This window comes from Manacus candei, unplaced genomic scaffold, assembly GCF_025592945.1.
Source record: "Manacus candei isolate 608988 ecotype Guabito, Panama unplaced genomic scaffold, ASM2559294v1 h1tg000019l, whole genome shotgun sequence".
NCBI classification, from domain to species: domain Eukaryota; kingdom Metazoa; phylum Chordata; class Aves; order Passeriformes; family Pipridae; genus Manacus; species Manacus candei.
In genome coordinates this window covers 7,051,053-7,074,015 of record NW_026138067.1, presented here as the reverse complement: position 1 = coordinate 7,074,015, position 22,963 = coordinate 7,051,053, and the positions used below count along the sequence as shown (strand labels likewise).

Genomic DNA, 22,963 nt, shown 5'->3' with positions numbered 1-22,963 from the left:
TCTTTGTTTCATAGCCTGCAACAAGGTCATTGAGGCTGGGGGGACCTCTGGGGATCCTCCTGCTCACAGCCAGCTCAGCTGATCTCAGGGCCACAATCAGTTGGGCTTTGATTATCAGCCAGGACAGAGACCATAAATTGTTGTGGCAACCTCTTTCAGTGTTTGACCACCTTCACATTAAAAAATGGGTTTTTTTCTGACATTTTCTGAACTTTTTAGCATTCAGATGCTGCTGCAAAAAATTCCAGAGCCTGCCTATGCACTGCCTGAGGAGCCGAGCGCAAGCCTGGTGTATGCAATGTTTCTCACATCTTCCTTCACTCTGCTCAGAACCATTGCTCTACCTTAATGTGAAGTGGTGATCTCAAAAAGGTTTTAAGACCAGTGCATTCATTACTTTTATTGGAGTACTCTGAGATGCATAATTTTTCTGAGTTCTGGATTTTCCCTATGTTGTCTGTAAGGATTCCTGTCTTTGTCAGAGCAGTGGAGGCATCTAGCATTGCTCCATAATACCCAGAGAAATAAGATTATTCTGTTTAAAACTAGTTTCTCATAATAAATGCCAAAATATTTCTCATCTCCTGCACTAAAAGAAGTCAGGCAAAATCCAGTGCTTTGCCAAAAGGTAAATAACCTTCTAATGGCATCTTCAATTCTTGGAACTATTCTCATAAATAGCTTTTTTCCTCGTATTATGCATCTGTTGCATTTATTTCTCCCCTTCCCATGAGACTCCCCATCTGCTGTATACATCTGAAATGGCATCTTGTCAGTGAAGACTAAGACAAAAAAGGCATTGAATATCTCAGCCTTCTCCATACCCCAGGTAACCAGGTCTCCCATTTCCTTATGGAGAGGGCCCACAATTTCCCTAGTCTCCCTTTTGTCACTGACGTACCAACAGAAACATCTCTTGTCACCCTTGATGTCCCTGGTTAGATTTGATTCTACTAGGGCTTTAGTTTTCCTAACTTGACTTCTGATTGCCCAGACAATTTTTCTGTACTTCTCCCAAGCTAACTCTCCTTGTTTCCACACTCTGTAGGCTTCTTTTTTGAGTCTGAATTTGTCCAGGTGTGTCTTGTTCACCCATACATGTCTCCTGACATTTTTGCAAGATTTCCTCTTTGTTGGGATGCAACTCTCCTGAGTTTGGAGGTGATCCTTGAATATCAACCAGTTTTCTTGGGCTCCTTTTCCATCCAGGACTTTATCCTCTGTACTCTACCAAGCAGGGCACCTCAAGAGAGACAAGGTCTGCTTTCCTGAAGTCTAGGGTAGTGAGATTGCTGTGTACCCTGCCTGCTGCCCTAAGGATATTGAACTCCACTGGTCACTGGAGATAAGGCTGCCCTTGAGCTTCACATTCCCCACCAGTCTCTTCTTGTTCATTAGAACAAGGTCCAGCATAGCACCTCTCCTTATTGGCTTCTCTATCACTTGGAGAAGGAATTTATCAGGAATCCATTCCAGGAACCTCCTAGACTGCTGAGTTGCCCCTCCAACAGATAGGGTGGTTGGAGTCCCTCATGAGGGCCAGGGCTTGTAAGAATGGGAGGCTGCCTCTCTCTGTCTATAGAGGGTCCCATCCACTCGGTCTTCCTGCTTGGGTGGTCTATAGTAGACCCCCACTATAATGTCACCTGTCCCTGGCCTCTCTTTAATCCTGACCTATAAGCTGTTGGCTGGCTCCTCATCCATCCCCAAATGAAGTTCCATGCTCTCCAGCTGATCATGGACATAAAGGGTGATGCTCCCTCCTTGTCTCCCCTGCCTATCCTTCCTAAAAAGCCTGTATCCTTCCATTCTGACACTTCAGTCATAGGAGTCTCCATGACATTAGAAAATAAGACCTAGAATTCTGTGTTCAAAAAATAACCTTTTCCATGTTAAGAAACAAAAAAGCTTTGGAGCTTTGGGAATGGGGGAAGGTTCCATCTGATAGTACAGTTCACAGAAGAATATGCATTTAAAGTAAGATGAGTAGATGGAGCTGACTTTGTCATACAGAGGAACAAAAGAGTTCACCATGACAAGGCTCAGGCCACTGGTGTTGTTCTTTCACTGTGGTTATTTAATGCAAAGAGTATCTTAGAGTTATATTAAAGGTGGAAGATCAACCAGGGACAAAGATAAGACTATGTGGTCATCCCTAGCTGCTCATGGAGTTTGTTACAGTTTTGGACTGGCTCTTGAGAAAGCTCCATTTCTTCTGGAAAAAGATTTACTGAATAATAAATCTGATTTCACAGAATATTCTAAATTGGAAGGGACCCACAAGGATCATCATCCAACCCTTACGTGAAAGGCCCATACAGGGATTGAACCCACAACCTTAGTATTATTAGCACCAGGCTTTAACCAACTGAAGGTGGAAGCCATCCTGTATTAAGGCCATAAAAAGATTACAGGGATTAAGGCAAATACAATATGACATAATGAGACCTGTACAAACAAAAGGGTTGGCCCTTTTAACTTCGATGTAGTGCAGATAAAACAATGAATCATATATCAAACATTATGTAAAATATATCATGGACCATATCTAGTGGTAAATGAATTATCCCTGCTCCTCATAACTGCTCTTTTCATAAAGAGCCACCCCTCTAGACAGTCTCAGGAAAACTGAGTGAATTTTCTTTCTGTAACTAAAAGAACAAGGAAATAGAGCTAAAATTCCCATATGATTAGTGCAATTTCAATAGCTAGAATTTTAATACCAGTACCTATAAAATATTTGCTATAAAATTATACTTGTATTAACAATGAATTTTTGGATGTTTATAAGCTTAGAAACTACTACAGAAATGACAAATCAAAAATACTAGCTGTAGGCAAACCAGTTTCCAGTATTCTTCTGATAATTACAATTAGGAAGCTTAATGAAATCCAGCATATCAGATTATTTTCACAACTCCTATACCTCGGATTTGTACTACCATGACATCTTACAACAGTATAGAGCAAATTAATTAGATCTACAGAATAACTTTATAGTCTTCCCTTCAGACTGATTTCTCTTGTCCTTTCTGGCAATATTAAGAAAATATTTTCCAATTAATTGAAAGTCATTTAGTGCTCTCACCAGATTACTCCTCAATGACTCTGGAGTAGATACACTTTCTTTCTCCCAAGTGCCTTTGATTTCTTCTCTGCACGCACAGACATGCACTTAATTAAAACTTTCCATCGAAGTGGCACTATTTAGACACAGAGGGCATACCAAGTTGCTCTTAGGCTTCCTGCCAGAAAGCCAGCAATGCTGATGCTTTCCTTCATTTACTTTAAAGTGTCAGCAAAACGGGCAATTTATGGCCACATAAATACAGAGCCAACAACCCATGACTGCTATCTGCAGCAGTACAGCACACACACAGACGGTTAGTTGGTCCCATTCCCTTGGCCTGATTCATGTTGCTGAATACAGAATCAGAACATGCTTTACCAAACTGTCTTCTGTAACACTGCCATAAAATAAATCAGTATGAGTGTTTAAAAAAAGTGTCAAGAAGCAGCATGAAAAACATCCCATTAGCAAAGCATGGGACTTGAGCAGGTATCCACTATTCGCCATGTTGAAAATTTAACCTGGGGACTTCAGACACAAACAAGCAGGATGCAGACATATCACATTGTGAAATGAGGCTTGGTTTTTATCAGGATATTGGGATTTTTGTTAGGAAATAAAGAACAGGGAGAAAAGCCTTTTGCTCTGATATAGTGGTGTGATTGTGGGCAGGGATTTATAAAAGCATCCCTAAAAAGGGAGACATCTGAGAAATTATGTAATTGCCAGAAGCATTTGAAAAAGTCTGTAGGACACAACTACTCTCATTATGTGGTACCAGCTCTGCCTTGGAAGGCTTCAGAGATGTATCTGACAAGCAACCCCTGAGAGAAAATGTATTTCTGACCACCAGTGTAGCTATTCTTACATGTGAAAGATGCAGCAGAGGCTGGATAATGCCACTGAGCTCTGTTAGGTGCTGATTGTCATACATGTGCTTTTCACACTGAAGTTAGAATTAAACTAGATAGGTTTCAAATTGAGAGTAGGTTTCACATGTGGCAGCACTGATAATTCTCTAATCTACAGATGTCATTTTCTAAAAATGAGAGAAATCTTATCTTTTTACAGCCTGAATTGACCAGGAGCAGTTCTGCTAAGACTAGAAACATACCACCAACTGGAGATATCTGCAGGGCACTGAGGCCCAAGCTCAGCATGAAATCTGAGCATGAGGAAAAATTCATCCGTGTCTGGGAAATATTTTCATGCTTTCCTGTGCAAGAAGAAATGACTGAACTGCAGCATGAGTACCTTCAACTGACTTCATCATTCAGCAAGACTGACCTTCAGTTTATACCCTGGCATATTTTTCTTCCAAATGCATTTTTTAAAAAGCAAAATAAAACATTTTCCTCATCCTGCATACTCTTGGTAAAGAGTATTATCTGAAAATGTGACATCATGACTTCTAGCATAAAAGCAAAAGAATTTCACTGGCTTTGGAAATGCCAGCATTTTGCCCTTCAGCGGGAACTTGAACAGGGTGTACATCCCTGTACACTGTAAAGCCCAGCCATGTACACAATATATTTTAAGGGTCTTATTCAGAAACTCTGCACCTCCTGAATCTTCTAAAGCATAAGAGAACTGGTACCATGACAAGAAAGGTATCTGCTCTTTTGCTCATACATTAATTACTTGAGATCAACCGTAGAAATAAATAAACAATTTGCATTCTAATGCAAAGAAAACAAACAAACAAACAAACAAAAATCCAGTCACTAAATGTTAGGTCCTCTTTGTAATTTCAAGTGCCAGCAACTTTTGAAGAAGGAACTTGTGGTATTAAAGGTTATAACTGAGGTGCAAGTGTAATTCTATAATTAAATAATCTGCAGGCAATAATCAGACACTTTTACAGAAACTCCAAGATATAGTAAATAAACACATCAGGATAATTAAATAATTCTGAGTATTAGACCAACAGCATAAAGTTGGTGTAGAAATGGACATGACTTTCTCTAACAAAATGTACATGCCAAGTTGGCTGATTAGCTCATGTAAATGTCTTTAAGAAGCCCAAGACAAGCCCTTCACAAGAGCCTTATTGTGAAATAAACTTCTGTAAAAATAAAATTGAGAAGACATTAATTAGTTAAGAACAAATTAAACAAATTTCTTTTATCTTTTCATTTCTAAAAATATACATTATATCCAGACATTAATTCACATTTTCTAATTAAGGATGCGACTGCTTAGAGTAAATTTTTAAAAGCTCTTCACCATTGCTTAAAAATTTTGTGACTTTATTTGTATGTATAGGAAGCTGAATTTTTATTAGAGGAACTGGTAAATGAAAAATATGTATTTTCTATCTTTTGTTATATACACAACCATTTTATTGGAGCTTTAAGCTCCAGCATATGAACACTGATTGGGCTTTTTACATTGTATTGGATCGAGCTGAGATGCAGCTCATTTTCTTCACAGCAGCCCATATGGTGATGTGTTTTGGATTTGTGATTAAGAAACTGTTGATAACACATCAGTGTTTTAGCTATTGCTTACACAGTGTCAAGTCCTTCTCTGTCTCCCACTCTGTCCCCCTGTCTGTGTTTACGACACATTCTGTTGCCTTATATACATCTGTATTCTAGACTGTGTCTGTTCTGGTTGAACAAGAACCTAAGTCCCACAGCCTCCTTATCACTTTGTATTAGTCAGCCTCCAGACCCCTAAGCAGTAAAACAGTGCAAGACATTAGAAGTTCATATTTAGGAAAAGGAAGTAAGCTTAAAGAGAGTCCACATAAGTAGATATTATTTTGCAGTTCGCTACCGTAACAAAGTTCAGCAGTAAGAAAGTTAATTCCACAACAGAGCAGAAGACATAAAGCATGTTACAGCTTCATTTAAATAGTGTCACTTCCAATTAAAAAGCAAAAGAAAGGGCACAGTGAACACCATGTGAACACCATGAGAATTTAGGTCAAATAATAATTTGGCCAGATAATTATTTTTGTACACTTAAAAATCCCAAAGGAAAAAAATTTGGCACATGTTCTTAGCGCTCAGTAATGGACAGAGCTTTGTGGGCATCCACTGGTCATGCTTTAGAACCTGGCAGAGGTATCAGAACAAACACAGCAATGGTCCAGGACTAATGCCAATTAAAAACATGAAATTTAGAAACCATGTGTAAACATAGCCTCTCTGCAACTAAGGGAAAAGAAGAAACTAGGCTTATATTATCTTGAAAACACTACAGTCTGTTCATATCAGGAGCTTACAAATGAACACTATTTTCTTAACTTAATAAGTAGTCAATAACTGTCAGTTTAAATGAGCTATACAACATGAGTTTTTTAAACTGCAGAACATAAATAATCACAAGTAAGAGTACCCTTGAACATCATAACAGTGGTAGGTAGACAGTGAGACAGAGTTTACTGCAGATCCTGAAGATGTGCTAATATGGAGCCTATCTGTGCTGGGAATCTTCTACACATGAAGATGGTTCTCATAAAACAAACATCCCTTCTCTAAAACCCTTTAAATACTTTTCCTTTCCTTACCAAGCAGTTGCTTGGTATCAGCAACTGCTCTTGAAAGAACAGAAATAAGTATACAATATGAATAATACAACACATCAGGAACTCACTGGTATATATACTGATTATTCAATGATGGTGTCTATTGTAGATTAGATTAATTAGAGAAAAATTAGCATGATAGTGAAACAGATGAGAGCAGAATACAATATAAAACAGAGAAACCACAACAGTTTAGTATTTAAAAGCATGGGATTGGCACTCAAATGAAACTGAAATTAAGAGGAATTCCCCTCTTTGTTAGCAATGTCAGTTCACATTAACAACACAGTTTCTTACAAAGCAGATGAGAAATATCTGCCTCATACAAAGTTTCTCATAGCTTTTCTGGTTGGACAGGCACTCTTATCAGCCCATTCAAAAGGGATTATCCACTAAAAATAACAAATAAACAAAATAAATGCAAAATTAAGAGAAAGGTATAAATGAAAAAGCAGCTTGGATACTGTATACCAGGAAACTTTCAAAGATCTGGTGACAGGAGATAACTCAGCTTTTGAGCTAGAGTTTTGCAATTTCATTAGAAGTTTTGTGGAGATTATAATTAGTAATGTATTATTAGAACTAATTAAAATTAATTTTTCAAGGAAATAAACCTTAAGTCATCTTTTCCTGTTCTTAATTATATTTCCAAAATAATACAGTATTTCTTTTTAGGAAGAGAATTAACATATCAAACTAAGATTTCAAAAACTCTCAACAGTTTTAGGCAGTCTGTCTGTAGAAGTTTATAAAATTTAAAAATGATCAATAGAACCTCAAGACTTTCTTGTTCACAACTAATAGTTCTCTATGAAATTTAAATTTAAAATGCACTGCAATTGTTAGAACAAAACACCTGACAAGTACTTAATCACTGCCTAACTAAAACATGGTACCAATCTCAAGAATACTTGATGTAATTTCCCAGTCTACACATAGAAGGCTACTATTATGGAAGACCACTGTGACTCTTTCCCTCCAGGAAGCAGAACATCCTTTATGTATTGCAAGTGATTAATAACAGTCTGCATAAAGTGAGAAATAGCAGAACACAGTACAGTGAAGAGACAAAGAAATTCTGTTCCTCAAATGTGCCTTTTTTTCTTAAAACCTTGTTTGCAGATATGGGAGAAAATTTCTTATTGTCTGTAATAATCCTTATTGGGAATTTTCATTTGCATATTACTCAAGATTAAAATCTGTGAGGAAAAAGATAAAGAAAGACATTTCAAGCCTAGCAATGATACACAATTCTTCATTTTGCCATTGCTTTATAATGCTAAGAAAAGACAAAGACATGATCCTAACAGTTAAAAAAATTGTTAGATCAGCCCATAAGGAGTTCATATGGGGTTATACTAAACTGTGGCAAAAATAACTAATCCACATGAATATAATGTATTATAATAATTTATTTCACAGAATGTCTTTGATTTACTGGAGTGTTAATATTCTGCAGAGGCAACTAATTAAAAGCAGGAATCCTCAAATGGGAAGTTTGCAATTCCATTACTGTACCCTCAGCAACAGTTATCTCAAACCCATCAGACTGACAAAACAACAGATTCTGTCTTTATCTAAAAATACAACTCAAGTTTCCTTTTCTTGAAAAAAAAATCCTAAAAATGTGCTGCATTTGTATCTTGTATACAAGTTGAACTTGTGGCCATGTGAGGCAGCCACACCCACAGCTGCAGGAGCCCAGTGGACAGGATAGCCCCTGGTAGCACCCTGACTCTGACAGGACTGCAGCTCACCCTGAAGCCTCGTGCAACCAGTGCAGGAGCCGATGCTTCAGAAAACCAAGGTGCTTTTTCTTATCATTTGCCTGCCCTGACTCCTGCAGGCATACAGGATGCTGCTTCATATGTTCTACCTAATGGCCAGCTAGCCTCCCCTCTTCACAACAATTCAGAAGAGGCGAGGTACTCCTCCAGGTACCAGATTAAAGGTGCTCTGCCACTGCACCGGGCAAAGGTTTCACTCGGCTGCCCTGCGACTAGGGCAGAAGCATTGAAGTCCTTGACTAGTTTGTACTAAAAACCTAAAAGCACAAAAATCAGGGAGTTCACATAGGACAGGAATGGTCTATAGTATCTTTGTTATACAGAGAAATCACACCCCCCTGCAGAAGGCCCCTGGGTGCAGTAGCTGGTATCTGGCAAGGTGCCTCAGTGTGCTGGGGGCTTGTGCAGCTGCAGGAACTGTGGGGGAAGCAGGGCCATACCGTTTATGACAGATACAAGAGACCTGATGTTTATGAAGAGCATTCAAAGACGCAGGAAGTAGACACCATGAACTCAAAACTGTTGATTTTTTGAGACATTTGGGGTAGTATGACATTGAATCATGCAGAGTAAGAGGTGAAAGTTACCTTATATTCAGTACAGATTCCCTAAAATGACAGAAAAGAACCTTACTTATACTGGTGCTTTTTTTTTCCTGGTGTTATTTTCCACACCCAGAAAGCTGGAGGGATGCCCTCCAGTACTAGCACAGTGTCCTCTTTGGCATTCTTGCTGTGACCCATAATGCCTTGGGGAAGCTATTTGCATTTGTGCTACTTGGCCTGTATGCCATATACCTGTCAATTAAAGTAGACCAGAGCTGTACAGCAAAGAAAATCCAATTAGTATAATAAAAAGAGTAATATATATAGATGATGTGTTTTGTATAACAATATATTTAGAAAATGTAACATTTTCAGTTTAGAGTCACAGCAGTCATACCTTTTTTTTTTTTTTAGATGAAAAGCATAACAAAAACGGTGGAAACTGACCTCTTAGTGCCAAACATGGTGGTGCGGGCTTGTTTCACATTTATGAATGCACTGCTCTGCACAGGCTGTTTATATTGACCTGGATGAGAAGAAAGAGAGATTTTTAGATCAAGAAACTCAGGACCTTGATTTTAATATCCTGAACGACAAGTACATTAGTAAACATCTTCCAGTGAGAATTCAGAGAATACTTAGCAATTTTATAGAAATAAAAAAGTTAGCAAAACTGTGTAAAGATTAACAAACAAAAGATAAGAGTTAAAAAACCTAAGACTGAATCCTACTGCTGGGGCTTAAACCTGATGTTGCTAGAGCAGTTGCTCAACAAAAGCTAGGCATAATGCTATGTGATAGTGCAGGATCTAAAAGTCCTTGACTTTTACAATTAAATTCATGTGCATGAGTTAAATGCATGTGTCTTAAAGCAACTAAACAGGTCTTCCTGAATTGCCAGGCTGAACACAGCTATATAAATTTATATCTTAATTGCGTTTTGGTGCTTAATTTGTTGAATGACTAGCTTAGTAAATTAAGTCATTTTTCCAGAAAGAAAATATTAATATCAATATGAAACTTCCTGATGTGGGCCTACTAAGTACTAACCTCGGGAAACGTTATTATTTCAACAAAAAGAAATTCCATTTTTTATATAAATATAAAAATATAAAAATATTATAGAATAATAGAATAATTAGGTCAGGAGGAACTGCCTAGTCCAGCCCACAGCTCAAAGTAAGTATAATTAGATCAGGTTACTCAGAAATATGTCCACTTGAGTCTTGAACATGTTCACAGCCTCTTTCAGAAACCAGTTCCAGTACTTCACCACCTTCACAGTAAAAATATTTTCCTAATACCTAATCAGAATTTTCTATGTTACAACTTGGATCCACTGCCTCTTATCATATCACTGTATACCTCTGAGAAAAATCTAGATCGATTTCCTCTGTGTCCTCCACTCAAGTACTCACTGACAGCACTAAGATGGTCTCTTGGCCATCTCTTCTGAGCCTGAGCTGATCCAGTTCTCTCAGCCTTGTGTTGTATGCCTTTTGCTACAGCCCCTTGACCACCTTGTTTGGGCTCTGTAAATCAACACCCTTCTTGTTCCACGGAGCCCAAAAGTGGACATGGTACTCCACAGTCAGCCTCACAAATACCAAGCAGAGGGGAAGGATTTTTTCCTGACCTGCTGGCTACACTTTTGCCCATGAAGCTGAGGGAAGCAGGTAACTTTCTTTGCTGTAAGGGCATGCCTCTGACTCACATGCAAACTGCTGTTCACTAGGCCCTTCAGATCCCTTTTTGCACCACTGCTTCCCAGGCACTTGGTCCCCAACCATCGTTTTACACAAGGTTATTCCACCCCATGGGCAAGAACTTGCATATGCTTCTGCTGAATTTCGTGAGGTTCCTGTCAGCTCGTTTCTTTGGCCTGCCCAGGTCCTCCTGAATAGCACCACTGCCCTCCAGCAGCTCCTTCCCCAGGCAAGTCAGTACATCGTTCAGGGTGCCTGTGCCCAGGAGAGGCCCCAGGGACTCTGCAGCCCCACATCAGGCCAACAGTAGCCTCCCTCCATGTGCCCTCCGAGCCAAGGTCTCCAAAATGCAAAGGACAGTAGCAGCAGCTGGTGGCAAGGGAGATACCCTGTGGGGTGTTGAGACCATCACTGCACACCCTCCACACCACCCCAGGCAACTTTAAGCAGAGAAGCTTGTATTGCTGTGCCAATGGCTGTGAGGAGGCTGACACTGCTGCTCCCCATGAGCTTGGCCCTCCCACAGGAGGATTCAGCCATTGCCAGCTGCAGCCAGAAGCAGCTCCCAGCAGAACTGGAAGCAGAGACTAAAAATGCTGCACAAACTGGGAAGAGCAACTATGACGACAGCCCAGGCAGTGCTCTGGGTGCTCTGCATGCTCCCAGCCCCACAAATCAAGTCCCTTTTGCAAGCCTGTTCACAGCACTCTGGTCCTTCCCTGCCTAAGGAGCAGCTAAGTATCAACCGGAAAAGTGCAGGCAGGCAGCAGCCCCTCCAGCTTCTCCCACCACGTCCCTTCCCACAAGACTGCAGCGGCTTCCGTTTTTGGTTCACTCCCCTTATGAATGTCAGTTCATACTCCCACTGCCCCCACAAAATGTAATATTGATGCTAATGAAACATTTCTGCCCTAATCTCAAATGTTCAATTTAAAGCAAAAATATATAGCTTACAAATTCAAACATTCTATCCCAGTTTTGTTGATTTTTAAATGTAAATGTACTATCTAAATACAAATGTTTTGTTCACCGGGAACAAGCTGTGATTACATGATCTTGACTGACGGGCAGATTTTTGTCTATAAATTCCCTCCTAAATTCGTAAGATGCTCAAGGGGACTTCACATCTCCATGTCAGATCATATCAAATGACACAAGATAAAATGTCTTGTTACTTGCAGGCGAGGAAGTGATATTTTCACAGCACTATATTTCATTATGGGTTTGGGCAATGACATTTTTGTCTCAATTTAACAGCTGCTCTTAAAGCACTTTCTTTTCTGTTTTGTGTAGGGTTTTTTTGGTTTCAGTGTGTCTCCTTAACTTGTACAGCTGCAAAGACTCAAAGGGAACCTCCCTCTTCCTTTCCATGCCCTCTTGTTCCAGAATCACAGCCTTGCAGCTGGGCAAGCAGCACAAATATCATCAGCCTGAAGTACATTTTCCTTCCCATGTAATTATTCTCCCTGCCACTCAGTAACATCAGTCCCTCTACTTTGCGAGCATAACAAATGCATGCTTCAAGTTAGCTGTCTTGATTGGGAATTTCTAAAGGCTTTAAGTAAGCCAAGTGTCCACTACAATTGAAAATCAATGGATTTGGGGCATACACATTCCCTGTGTGTCTAAGCTATGCCTACACTGTCAGATATGCAGCTCGGAGATGGAACATGGATGAGATTAAAGACTGCAACTCAACCTCTGCCCTAATGCACACTAAGTATCTTAAGCCATTCAGACAGCTGATTATACAATGTGGAGCATAAATGGGTACGTGAGTCAGGCATTCCTTTTCTTTTAGAAATAGCAAGGTTTTCAGAATTTTCATAACTATTTAGGTTGTGGCCTGGAAGCCCAGCTCCCGTATTTGAAAATTACACAATCACTTATGGTCACAAAAGCATTAGTGGAACTTGGACACTGAAAATTTTAATCCCAGTTTATTCAATCAACTGATGATCGTTTCCATTTCCACTCAAAAGCACCATTCACAAGCATCTAAAATTAGTAGGTATTATGTTTTTATGTTAGGTATATTAGTAGGTAGTATGGTTTTATGTTTGTAAGAACTCTGAATGGCTTTAGTGCTTCCTATCTCTTCTTGGATATAAATAATAATTTTAGGGATGACATAAGGTACTGCAGTTTCTCAGAAAACAGGACAACAGGTAAAAAATTGATGAGTAGCTGAAGCAACTTCCCTTGAAGGTGACTGGTGCAGAAATAGGAAGAGCAAGGCATTGGATACAGAGTCAGAGAATCACAGATTAATTTAGGTTGGAAAAAACCTTTAAGATCAAGTTCAACCATTAACCCCACACTGCTAATGATCTCAGCAGAAACTTTGCTGGCATTATCACCTTCCATTCCCTCTAGGCACAACTATATTCTTTCAGGGAAAAAAAAAAGACTGATACAGTCAACAAATATATTAAATGAGACATTAATTTGGACTTTGGACCTTTTTTCCTTTGTATAGAGTTTTTGGTGTTGCATAAAAATGTTTCCCATAGCATTTCATTGGCTTAGCAAAGGCAGCTGTGTCAGCTGCTGCCTTTCAGCTGAACCCACTGCCTCTCCGATGGAAGGTACTGTCCTCAGGACAAAGTGGCATAACAACCTGGGAGAACCATCCTTACTTTCTTGCAAACAGTTGCATTACACTGAAAGGTTGATTAAGTAAAAAGGGTCATTTTGCACTGAAGCAGATGCGACAAAGCATCTATCTGCTTGCAGACTAAGTTCTGAAAGCTACAACTTCCAAAGTGAAATTAGAAGCAATAGCGATTTCTAAAATGATATCTTAAAGATGTCATTAAAACTGGCACAAAAACTCAGAGAACATTTTCATTTGCACCAGATATACTTAAGCATAAATAACTGAGATTCACACTGACTGCTCAAACCCATGCAAATCTGAGCACAAGTATCAAGAATAAAAATATTTTCTCTTAACTATAACTTTATTATAGTGAAAAGTATGGCAAAAAATGTTCATACAGAATTGCAAAATAAGATATTTATCAATGACCTGCAGGAAGCAACGGAATGCAGTGTCATCCAGTTTGCAGATGGGACCATATTAGGGAGACCAGTTGATATGCTTAAGGGCACCCAGGGAGGGTTGGACAGGTTGGAGACACAAGTTGACAGGGACCTTATGAAATTCAGCATGGACAGACAGATGCAAAGTCCTGTACTTAGGAAGGGAAAAACACTTGCAATGGCACAGGTTGGGCACTGCCTGGCTGGAAGGGCAGCAAGTTGAGCATGAGTCGGCAGAGTGTCCTGGCACAGAGACAGTGAACAGCATTCCAGACTTTATTAGCAGGAGCATGGTCAGCAGACAGAGAGAAGGGATCATACTGCTTTATTGAAAAATCATCAAACTCTTCCTGAAATACTGCACCCAGTTCTGCAGCCTGCCCTCGATGCAAGGACACCGATGAACTGGAGAGAGTTCAGTTGAGCACTGACCATATTGCCCAGAGAGGTTGTGCAGCATTGCCCATTGGAATTTCTTAAACCCCATCTAAATAAAGCTCTGAACAACCAGGACTGATCTCACAGTTGACCATGCTCTGAGCAGGAGGATGGACTAGAGTCCTTCTGAGGTCCCCTCCAACTCGAGTTATCCCAAGATCTTATAAGTCTATGTATAAAGAAGTTAAAAAATGGAAGGGGATGTGAAATGATGGTTGAAGCTGGGGTAATTAAAATATAATGCTGGTATAACAACAGGATAAAAGATTATTTTCTGCTTTAAGGAAACACCAAGAAGAAAACACTAAAATTTCTGTTCTGAAAGGTTACAAAAACAGTTACATTAAGTTCCTCTCAGAAGAGGTAGATTCAGTATATTTATAGATGAGGACCAAGAGCAGCAAACAGGAACTACATATATCCAACTGTAAACCTGACTTAGTTGAATTTAAAAATATTGAAATCCAGGAGGCGGCAATAAGCAGATGAGAAAAAATCTGAAAACTGAAACACTACTATGCCCAGTAAGCCTTGAAAATTAAGAGCAGAGCATAATATTGTCCATAGGCAATGGGAAATACTGAATCACAATACAACAACAGAAGCCAAAGATTATGAGAATTTTTACCTTTGAAATTAAAAGATGTATATGTAGAATTTTACCAGTTCAAAAGAAATAACCTAAAAAATGGAAAGCACATGACTTCAGTGCTCATATCACTGGGGACACCTGGAATATGTAAAAAGTTTATTAGCAGCATCACTGTTTCAAAGATTTCTTTTCGCAGAAGAAAACAAGTGAAGAAATAAAGTGTAAAATTAGAAAGGAGAGAGAGAACTCTAGTTCAGTACTTAGGCAACTAAAAACAAACATGGCCATGCTTACATAAGATACAGTATGATGAAGTGACAGTGAGAGCTAATGGGAATGAAACAATTTTTGCACTTCAGGAAATCTTTGATATACTGCCACATTAAAGAAAATATGTGCTAACTTTTGATGTGTCATGCTTGCAGTAAAATGTAAAGGAGAAATCTAAGAGAGACTCAGCAGTCACTTAATTCAGACTATCTCTGGAAAAAGACTGCTGTGAAACAAATCACCAGACAAGTAAAGCATGAAGTTAACTAGAAATATTCTTAATTCTGTCCTTGCTGCAAAGCAATCACTCAGTTGAAACAAAATTTCTCCATTTACCAAAATAAGTCACTGCTGTACTTCACTAATCATAATAACTTAAAAAAACCAACAAAACCAACACATTACTAGTAATGTAAAAGAATCTAAGACTCTTAAATATTATTCCAACTTCACAAGTGTGTCGTGAAATGCCCATGCAATCTTTAACAAATATATTGTTCTAAATTCTTCATACTTACATCCCAAAGGCCTCTGTATTGACACGCCCCTCCAAAAGATTGCAATTCCCTGTTCTCAGCTAGATCACCCACTAAACCAAACTACCTTTATGTAGCTAATGTGTACTTTCGTATATTTGAGTAATTCTACTGAATGCCATCAGAGAGAAAAACATGTAATCTTGGTATTCAGTGTGTCTCAGTGCTATAGCATACCTTATTGAAATACCATACCTTATTAAAAGTTATCGTGATTAAAAGTGATTTGCTGAAGCTTAGGAAAAAAAACTTCTGATAAACTTCTCAACACTCTTTGAGATATCAAAAGTTAAAAAAAAAAAAAACAACTCAGAAGAAAAGGATAAGATCACCTACAGCAGAACATGTTTGGTAAGTAGGTCAGTGCTTTTCTTCTGCCCTCTGACTTGAAAACAGTGGCCTTCTCCTGTAGATGTCTGTCCTCTTCCATACTTGGGGAACTGCAGAAGCTATTTGAATTTAATGGTCTGAACTACACAGAGAAAAGGAGCTGAGTGATACACGGATACACAGAAACAGAGAAAGCAGGAAAATGTCACCTGAATTTTTAATTTACACAGCACTGTAAAAAAACTTAAGGCACAGAGCAATGTGAGATGGTTTTACAGCAAGTAGTCCTTTGCAGTATAATAGTATACTGATGTAGGATCACAATATCTTCCCAAAAGCTGTGCTTCAAAAAACTCAAGCTATGTCTAGTTAAGGGGATCATACAGGATTAACCAGAAGAAATGTAATGGCCTGTGGATACAGTGAGATTGATTACCTCTGGCCTTAAGCTCTATCAAACTCTGCCTCAGATCACTTATTTCAGCTTTTTTAGTATATTGTGCAACTATGCCAAAATTAGAAGAAATAATTTCTCCAAACCTTTATAAAACAAAAATTACATTTATCATCTATATAGTTGAGCTTGATTTTTTTTTGGTTTGTTTTGTTTAATTACCCTAACTCTTGAAGGAAGTACACTTTACAATTCAAATAAGCAATTAAAGGTTTAGTTTGGCAGTTCTTGGAGCTAACTAATTAGTGAATTCTTAAGAAAATAAATGATAAAGAAAAATAAAAGAGCTGAAATGTAGTTACTAATCTAAAGACTGATTTATCTGAAATGTAAATGAAATCCTTAACAGCAATTCTTATGCAGTGAAATAAGCCTGACTGCCACCTGTTGTTGATCAAAGGTCAGTTCAGTATCAAGTTTAATAAACAATTTATTTTACTAATGCAAATCATGAGGGCAGCCAACATTATGGTCATTCAGAAGTATTAACTTTTTATTTTTTCATTAATTTTTTTTTCTGATATCTGAAGGGAAAGGATTTTAGAAATATAGAAGTTAACTTCATATATTTGATTATGATGATTATTTTGTCTATCAGCAGACTTTTACAGCAACCACATAGTTGCTAAAGATTTGATACTATTATCTGTTATGATTACATTTGCAATCCTGTTAATTTAATCTTCTTACACTTCTAGTTTTTTCTTTACAAATTAATTACATTATTATTGCTGTATGCTTTTCATTTGAATCATACAGTTTCCATGACAGATGTTTTCTTATTCCAAAACGAGGTTAAATATTTCTGGTTTTAAAACAACAACAAAGAATTATGAATTTGCCTCCTCATCCCAGTGACAGCTCACGTGACCTCCACTGATAATTCTTCTCTCATCCCTTGTTTTTAAAGCCTCATCTTTTATTCTTTAAAATAATATCACAATGCCTCAAAATATACTTCGTTTTCATTTTCTTTCTTTTGCTTCTTTTCCTTTCCTACATTTTAAAATACCATATATGTATCTTCTGGTGTCATAACTAAGTGTAGCTTCTGCCACAGAATCCACATAGTATATTCAGTGCAGAGATGTAGCTGTGCTTTATCGCTCATTCCCTGTTAGATCATCCACTTCTGCCTGTAGGCAATTCAAGACAAACCCTAACTATTGCAATAGGAGAGAAAAAATTTCCTCTCATGCTCTCTGTGAGCATGCTAAAGAAATGTATTGATTTTTAAACGAGACAGAAAAAAACAAACAACCATTTGCCTGGGGTATTTTGCCCTCCTTCACCTTTGCCGCAGCACACTCAGCTTCTTTTCCTATGGTTTCAGGATAAAGGGAAATTCCTTTACATCCCTTAGATCACCTTAAAATCTAAGTTCTTTGGAAACCTAACATGGGGGAAAAAAAGACTGCTAAAAATTGCTTGTCCTTCTCTAGGTACAATTGCTGGACTATCAATAATTTATTATTAATTAAGCAGTGGATGTGCCTATGAACAGAGAACAGCATGCATACAGAGAAGACTCAGAGAGAGTAGCCAGGACTGATCAGGTTTTCATTATTTTTCTTTGTTTACAAAGATTTATAAAGCCTGATGAAGTTTCTACCATTCCTCCATACTTCCCAGGCTCAACTTCACTCCTGGCTTCCATCTCCCCTCTCAAGCAGCATAGAAGGATGAGGAATAGAGGTTGGGGTCACCCCATAATGCTTTGTCTCCACCATTCCTGCTCCAGCATGGGGTTCCTCCCACAGGATCCAGGCCTTCATGAACTGCTCCAACATGGATCCTTCCCATGGGCTGCAGTTCTTCCAGAACTGCTTCAATGTGGGTCCTTTCCATGGGGTGCAGTCCTTCAGGAATGGACTGCTCCAGCATGAATCCCCTGCAGGGTCACAGGTCCTGCCAGAAGACCTTCTCCAGCATGGTTTCCTCTCCATGGGCTCTCTATGGGCTGCAGCCTCCTTCAGAACTCACGCATCAGCTGTGGCATGGGCTGCTCCACTGGCTGCAGGGTCGATATCTGCTCCATCGTGGTTCCCCATGCACCGAAGGAGGACAATTTGCTTCCCTCTGGTCTTCTCCACAGCCTGCAAGGAATCTCTGCTCTCACCTGGACCACCTCCTCCCCCACCTTCTTCACTGATTTTAGTGTCTGCAGAGTTGTTCCTTTCTCTCTCTTTTTTCACCTCTCACTCCTCTCCCACAGCTGCCGCACAGCTTTGTTTACCCTTTCTTGTTATATTGTTATATGTGGTGCCCCACCACATCACTGATGGGCTCAGCTTTGAGCAGCAGCGGGTCCACCTTGGAACATCTGGAACTAGCTCTGTGAGCCACTGGGATGGCTCCTGATGTCTTCTCAGAGAACTCACCCCTGCAGCTTCCCCACTATCAAATCTTCGCCGTATAAACCCAGTCCTATTTCCATCTGATTACAAGCCAGTCTGAGATACTGCGAATCAGATTTCTATATATCATTTGTTAATGCTGCAGACAAAATATAACAGTTATATAATTTACAGCAGCAGAGGGACGACTGCAGGGATCGTAATTCATTCCACATAAATAAAGATGTAGAGATAAAACAATTCCTGGGACCAAAGCTGATGAATTGCTCTCTTTCCTGTACACTTTTGCACTATTACCAAATGTAGTGGTACTGTAAGCTAAGTTCAGTATTTCACAAGCTTTGTATTTTTTAACAGATAAAAGCCATCTCTCCTCAGAATAAAATAATGGCAGCTAAACGTGATCAATAGTACAGAACAGAAAAATACAGACTCGAGTCTCTAGTCAGCCAGACAAAGGTAGAAACCTTTGGAGGATGGAGAAATAGAGATGAGCTTTGGCTGTAGTTATCTGACCTAATTCAAACAGGAGTAGAGTGAGTACAACTTGGACAGATAAAGCCAAATATGTCAAGCACGAGTTTATTAGCTATCATCATAAAAAAAGGCATAACAGGGGTTTTTTTGTACCTGATTACAGATGCTAGACACAGCAACAGTAGCAGATTCATCCTAAGAATATATGGACTCTGATTTTCAAATTTTGACTTTTAATCTAATCCTATGATAATGGCTTTTACTTTAACTACAGCTCCAGTGATAATTTATATCTAAATTAAAGAGGTCACTTAACTGTACAGAATGATGTAAAACAGTGATTTCAATATATCTATTTCGTATTGAAGAGGCACTCAAGCACTTTCACTTAATATAGCCTGTGTTATTCAAAAGGAAAAAAATAAAAAGAGTGACATTTATTCAATACAATGTGAAGTATATTTGTGCTTAGTCATTAGCTGGTTGATGACTATATCTCAAGATATGATGATGCAGATTTTCCTAACTGTATTAAAAAAGCTCTTCTCAGTTCACTTACTAAAAGTCTCCCCTAATCAGCTGTCAAGTCTATCTATTTACTCCTGTGTTATCAACAGCAAAATATTCCTTTCATTCATAATCACTGTGGAGGTCCCACTGCCATTCATTTAATGACATTAATGGTTTTTGTCCTCTCTTTTGAAAGCCACAAATACAGAAATTACAATATACAATATTTACAGTACCTTATTTTCCTTTCACAATTTATATATATATCCATTTTTGCTGCTTTCTACTTCTGCTCCTTTTCAAGAAGAAAGCTGACTATATATACTGTGAAGTTCTCAGCTGGAATTGGATCCAAGAGTACTGCTGCCTATAGACTGTGCCACTCTCAAACCAAAATTTTGGGCCAGATCTGTAAGAATTAGTGAATAGGTTTTTTAGATCAAAAGTTATACTTCCAATTTGGTAAATAACTAAAGTATTCCAAATCTTGGCACTATGCAGCTTTCACCCCACCAAGCACAACAGTAGCTAAGGTATATTTGTCATAACAGAAAAGGCTCATACATGACTGTGGCCCCTCAAGGTGGTTCTTCATTACTTTCTCTCCCCCACTCCTATTCTGAAGAATCCTCGTTGCAGCCAGTTCCAACTTTCCACTCCTAAAGATGCACAGACCAAGTCCTGCTATTTTTCTTCCCAAGCAGAAATTAAAAAATTAACTTTCACAGAAGACACCATTAGAGGACACATTTTTGTTTTACAAAGTCAGTAAAAACTAAAGAGAAAAAGAGAGGATTACCCCAAAACTCAAATCAGACAAAGAAATGCTCAGCTATGTTAAGGCTCTGTTTGGCAGACAGGTGGAACAAAGAATCAATGGGTCACAGGGGGGTCAGAAATTTAGTGAATATAGAAGAGAGCTAAAGAGACTACTTATTTTTTAATCTTTCCTCAAAGCAAAATATGATGCATTTAAGCCATTTCTAATATATACTGGCCTAACTATAACCTGTTCTTAAAAACCTCAAAGGACTGAGATTGTATAACCTGAAATATAGCTTTCTATTGTAAACATTAGATATTTGTTCCTGAAAACAACTCCACAACTCCTGCCACAACTCCAGCTCATTATTTGTTATTTTCCCAGCAGACACAGAGAAAAATTCTTGACCCTCTTTCTCACAAATGCACTTCACATATTTCAGTGATTTTCCCATGTCTCCCCAGTGTGTCTCTTTTTTAGGCCAAACATCAATCTAGAATTCATTTTTTTTTTCCCTAGATGTTTTCTAGATTTCTGATCTTTATGTTTTAAACCATGGGTGCCCAAAACTGGAGAACGTATTCAATGCAGACTGAGTAAAACAGGAATTATTTATTATCTTGCATATGGCAACACTGGTTCTACATTCCAGTTTGATATGTTCTTTTTTTCTTCCTCATCAGTCTACATCAGTAGCTAACATTCAGCTTGCTACTCGTACCTTAGGCTTTTTCCCTAATGTTCCTACACAGCTAATTTTTCCCTGTCTCATATTTTGTGAATTCAGGGAACTCAGCAATATAATATACTTCTCACAAAGAATTCATTAATCTGTTCTGTGATTGCTTCAGCCAGCTTTCTATATCTTTTAGTGTGAAAACCATTAAGTTCATATGAGTTAAGGTTTGACAAATAAAAATAATGAAATACCTAGTCCATCAGTTATCTTTGGGGCCAAAATATCTTTGACATTAAAGCTAGAACAGGTAGTCTGAATGCAGCATGTTTTACCACCATCACTGTGCTCACTGTCATACAGAACTACAGGAAATATTGCACTGCTGTTAACCTTTGTTGCCCTCAGGCCAAGAGCTGGTAAGAACAAACCAAGCTAGAGAATAAGAGATTGAAATGATTTTCCCATCTCTTACAGCTTCAGGTAAGCTCTGAAAATCACCTAGATTGGAAGATGTTCCTGTATATTTTCTTGACATCTCCTTTTGTCTCTTAACTCTTCCAGCCTTCAGTTTACTTCCTCCACCGCCCTGCCCTCAGTCTCCTCTTTTCCAGGCTGAAAAAGCCAAGTGACCTCAGTTGTTCCTTATATGGCTTTCCTTCTTGATTCTTGACCATCTTCAAAACTCTCATATTCTTCTTATATTGTGGCACACAAAACAGCACACAGTACTCAAAGGGAGGCTACACCATTGCAAAGTGGAGGAGGACTGTCACCTGCCCCAACTGTCCAGCCATGCACTGCACAGTTCACTTCATTATTTGTGTGCATTCATCCCATTTTTTTCATCACAGACAGGGTCTGACTCACAGAGTCACAAAAACAGTAACACACGTCCATGTGTCCCAGTGAATCTTCTCATTTCTCTGACAGTTAACCAAGAAGGTTACAAAAAAACGTGTCTGTAGCTTATAAAGATGGGAGAACAGAACTCCTAAAGTTTGTTTGTGCTGCTTTTGGCTGGGATAATGTCAATTTTCTTCATAGTTGGTATGTGGTTGTGTTTTAGATCTATGCAGAAAACCGTGCTGATAATTCAGGGATGTTTTCCTTATTGCTGAGCAGTGCTTACACAGTATCCAGGCCTTTCCTGCTTTTTGCCCTACCCCATTAGAGAGGAGGCACAAGGAGCTGGGAGGGGACACAGCTGAGACAGCTGACCCCAACTGCCCCAAGGGATATCCCACATATGGCATCATGGTCAGCATATAAAGCTGGGGGAAGAGGGAGGGATGGGAAGGGACATTCAGAATGACAGCATTTGTCTTCCCAAGTCACCGTCACATGTCACGGAGCCCTGCTTCATGGGGATGGCTGAACACCTGTGTGCCCATGGGAAGTGTGAATGAATGTCTTCTTTTGCTTTGCTTGCACATGTGGCATTTACCTTAGCTATTAAACTGTTTATCTCAACCCATGAGTTTTCTTGCTTTTACTCTTCCAATTCTCTCCTCCATCTCACCAGGGGAGCAGTGAGTGAGGGGCTGCGTGGGGCTTGGTTGATAACTGGGGTTAAACCACAACAATGTGAATAACAAGTCAGAAAATATTTCAGAATAGAATAGTTCAGTTGGCAGGGACCTGCAGTGATCATCTAGTCCAACTGCCTGATGAACGCAGGACTGAACAAAAGTTAAAGCCTGTTACTGAGGGCATTGTCCACATGCCTCTAAAACACTGACAGGTTTTGGGCATCAACCACCTCTCCAGGAAGCCTGTTCTAGTGTTTGATCACCCTCTCAGTTAAGAAATGCTTCCTAATGCCCAGTCTGAACTTCTCTTGGTGCAGTTTTGAACCATTCCCACATATCC

At 39.0% G+C, this 22,963-nt stretch overlaps 1 protein-coding gene across 5 annotated transcripts in view; it reads right to left on the bottom strand.

Annotated features, from left to right (window-relative positions):
• OXR1 (oxidation resistance 1) overlaps positions 1-22,963 on the bottom strand; it is a 266,285-nt gene that overhangs the window by 219,871 nt on the left and 23,451 nt on the right. For 2 of the 5 annotated variants that reach the window (XM_051785167.1, XM_051785160.1), the window contains one exon: positions 9,385-9,463. In XM_051785167.1, coding sequence (XP_051641127.1) covers positions 9,385-9,401 — 17 coding nt within the window. In that variant the 5' untranslated portion in view covers positions 9,402-9,463. Of the gene's footprint in view, positions 1-9,384; positions 9,467-22,963 lie in introns of those variants that run through there. The other 3 variants (XM_051785162.1, XM_051785165.1, XM_051785161.1) reach the window with 2 other exon arrangements.